The sequence below is a fragment of the Elephantulus edwardii genome, unplaced genomic scaffold (genome assembly GCF_000299155.1).
Source record: "Elephantulus edwardii isolate Elephantulus edwardi_28Jun2011 unplaced genomic scaffold, EleEdw1.0 scaffold00202, whole genome shotgun sequence".
Classification (NCBI taxonomy): Eukaryota; Metazoa; Chordata; class Mammalia; order Macroscelidea; family Macroscelididae; genus Elephantulus; species Elephantulus edwardii.
The window spans coordinates 1,624,718-1,627,149 of record NW_006399952.1 but is presented as its reverse complement, the minus strand read 5'-3'; the positions used below and the strand labels follow the sequence as shown (position 1 = coordinate 1,627,149).

Genomic DNA, 2,432 nt, shown 5'->3' with positions numbered 1-2,432 from the left:
ATGCCTTTGAGCTGTGGTGCTGGAGAAGAGTATTGAGAATACCATGGACTGCTAGGAAAACAAACAGATTCGTCCTGGAGAGGGTTAAACCGGGCGGCTCCTTGGAGGCAAGGATCCTGAGTCTAACATATTTTGGTCATGTTATAAGGAGAGACTGATCCTTGGAGAGGGACATCATCCTTGGGAGGAGAAGGCCCTCTATGAGGTGGATTGATTCAATGACTGGGGTAATCGGGATGGGTGTGTCAGAGAGAATGAGACTGGCACAGGACAGAGCAGGGTTTAGGGCTGTTGTACAGAGGGTCGCGAGGACAGCACATAACAACCACCACCACCTCTGGGATTAAGTACAAGGTGGTGAGGAATGGCATGGGGTCGCCATCCACGTGTCCAATTCCCCATATCAGAGTTGGGGGTGCGAACAGTTCAGTCAAGACTGAAGTCACTTTTCTAGAGCGCCTGGAAAGAGGGGTGAGGGCGTGATCAATCACAGCCCCCCTCTCCCTCCCTGCGGAGAGTGCCTGGGCTCCGTGCCTGCGTTCCCCGCCCGCCCAGCCCCGCGCTGCGCAGGAGCGCCCCCCGGTGGCGGCGTGGCGGAGCTACCTTGGTGCCCTGGTGGAAGTCGTCCACGGACCGCGAGCCCATGAAGGGGAACTGCATGTGCGTGTGCGTGTCGATGCCTCCGGGCAGGACGAGCCGGCCGCGCGCGTCCAGTACCCGCAGCCCCGCGGGTACCCCGCCAGGCGGCAGCAGGTCGGGCCCCACGGCGCGCACCACGCCGTCCTCCACCAGCACGTCGACCACCTGCGAGAAGTCGTCGTTGACCACGCGACCCCCGCGGATCAGGAGCCGCGACGGGGACGCCATGGCGAAGGGCGCGTGCGGTGGGCCTGCGGGTGCAGGGGGCGCCCTCCTTCAAGGTTCCCAACAACAAGCTCCACTCCCGCACAACGCTGCCGGTGTCGGGCAGCCCGAGTTTATGAACCGGAGCTGGTGCAGCTCCACCCCGGGGTGGGCTGGGCCAGGGCCGAGGCAGCGCACAGCTGGAGCCATGCGCATGCAAGCCTTCCCTAGTCGGACCTCGGGGCTCACTCCATGGATCCCAGTCGGGGGGCGGTGGGTGAGCCGTCCAGGACTCGAAATGACTGCAGTCAATTTTTGGAGTTTTGAAAGTAAAGGATATGGGTTGTTTGTGTTTTTTTGGTTTTGTGTGTGTGTGTGTTTGTTTTGGGTTTTTCCCCCATCATGAGAATAGACAGTTTGGGGAAATAGAGACATGTTAATCTCTTCCCATGGTGCAAAGTGTGCACCAAAAGACCAGAGCAAGGGGATTTAAGAGGAGGAAAGGGGAGAGAAGGGGAAGAGAGAGAGAGAGCTCAGCAAGAAAATACCAGCCAATGGGTGACCCTGGAGGACATTATGCTGAGTGAAATATCTCAGTAATGAAAGGACAAATACTGCATAATGCCACAGTAATAAAATAGGACTGATATGGGGGTTTGGAGGAACCTAAGAAAAGAGGGGATAAATAATGAACACTGCATTGGAACAGATGAGGGAAAGAACTGTTTAAAAGGAATATATGATTAGGCATTATTTGCATGGCAAAACTCCAGAATAAGAGCTTGCATAGTAAAGTGAACTGGGGTGGGGGGCGCAGTGGAATGTGCAATAATGAATGAATGGAAATCCAAGTTTTCTGTGAACTTACGTTAAAATATCAAAGAGAGCCATAAGGAAAAGACTTGCTGTGCCCTAAAGCGGAAGAGAACCATTCCGTCTTGTTAGGTCGGTGGGTTGATCTACGAACAACAGGTCTGAGCCCTGTCCTCTCCCATGCCATCCTCACAATCTCTGGCACACTGAGCCCATTGCTGTAGTCACTGTGTTGAGGGTCTACTTCTCCTTTGTGGTCTTTTCTTTCCAAGCATGATGTCCCTTTGCAAGGACTAGCCTCTTCTAGCAACATGCCCCAAGTATGTGAGAAGAAGCTTTAGCATCGTTGTCTCCAAGTACCATTCTGGCTGCACATTCTCCTAAATATTTGTTTGTTCTTTTGGCATTCTGTGGGATAGTCAGCAGTCTCCTCTAACACGGCAGTTTCACTAGACTTCCTTTTAAATATGTTCTGATTCTATGAGGCATTCTGGTGAGTGGCCTAGCATATTACTTAGTGGGCTATTAGAACGAAAGCACTACTGTTCAACACCTCCACTGTGGGAGAAGGATGGGGAGTCTCCCCTAAAGACACATCACCTTGGAAACCCATAGACGGCCCCTGTGAGTCGAGTCAGTGGACAGCTGTGGTTTTGGTTCACTATATAGTAGTTGCGCTGCCAAACCAAAAGCCAGTGGATCAAATCTTCCAATTGCTCCATGGGATAAAGATGGGCTAATCTCCTTCGGTGGGATTTACAATCTGAAAATTTGCT

The 2,432-nt window shown here is 52.8% G+C and overlaps 1 protein-coding gene across 1 annotated transcript in view; it reads right to left on the bottom strand.

The window, feature by feature from the left end:
• The window catches only part of DPYS (dihydropyrimidinase), a 128,382-nt gene extending 127,515 nt beyond the window's left edge, over nt 1-867 (bottom strand). Inside the window, exon 1 of the mRNA XM_006897168.1 lies at nt 604-867. Coding sequence (XP_006897230.1) covers nt 604-867 — 264 coding nt within the window. The remainder of the gene's footprint in view (nt 1-603) is intronic.
• Between the last annotated feature and the right edge of the window lie 1,565 nt (nt 868-2,432).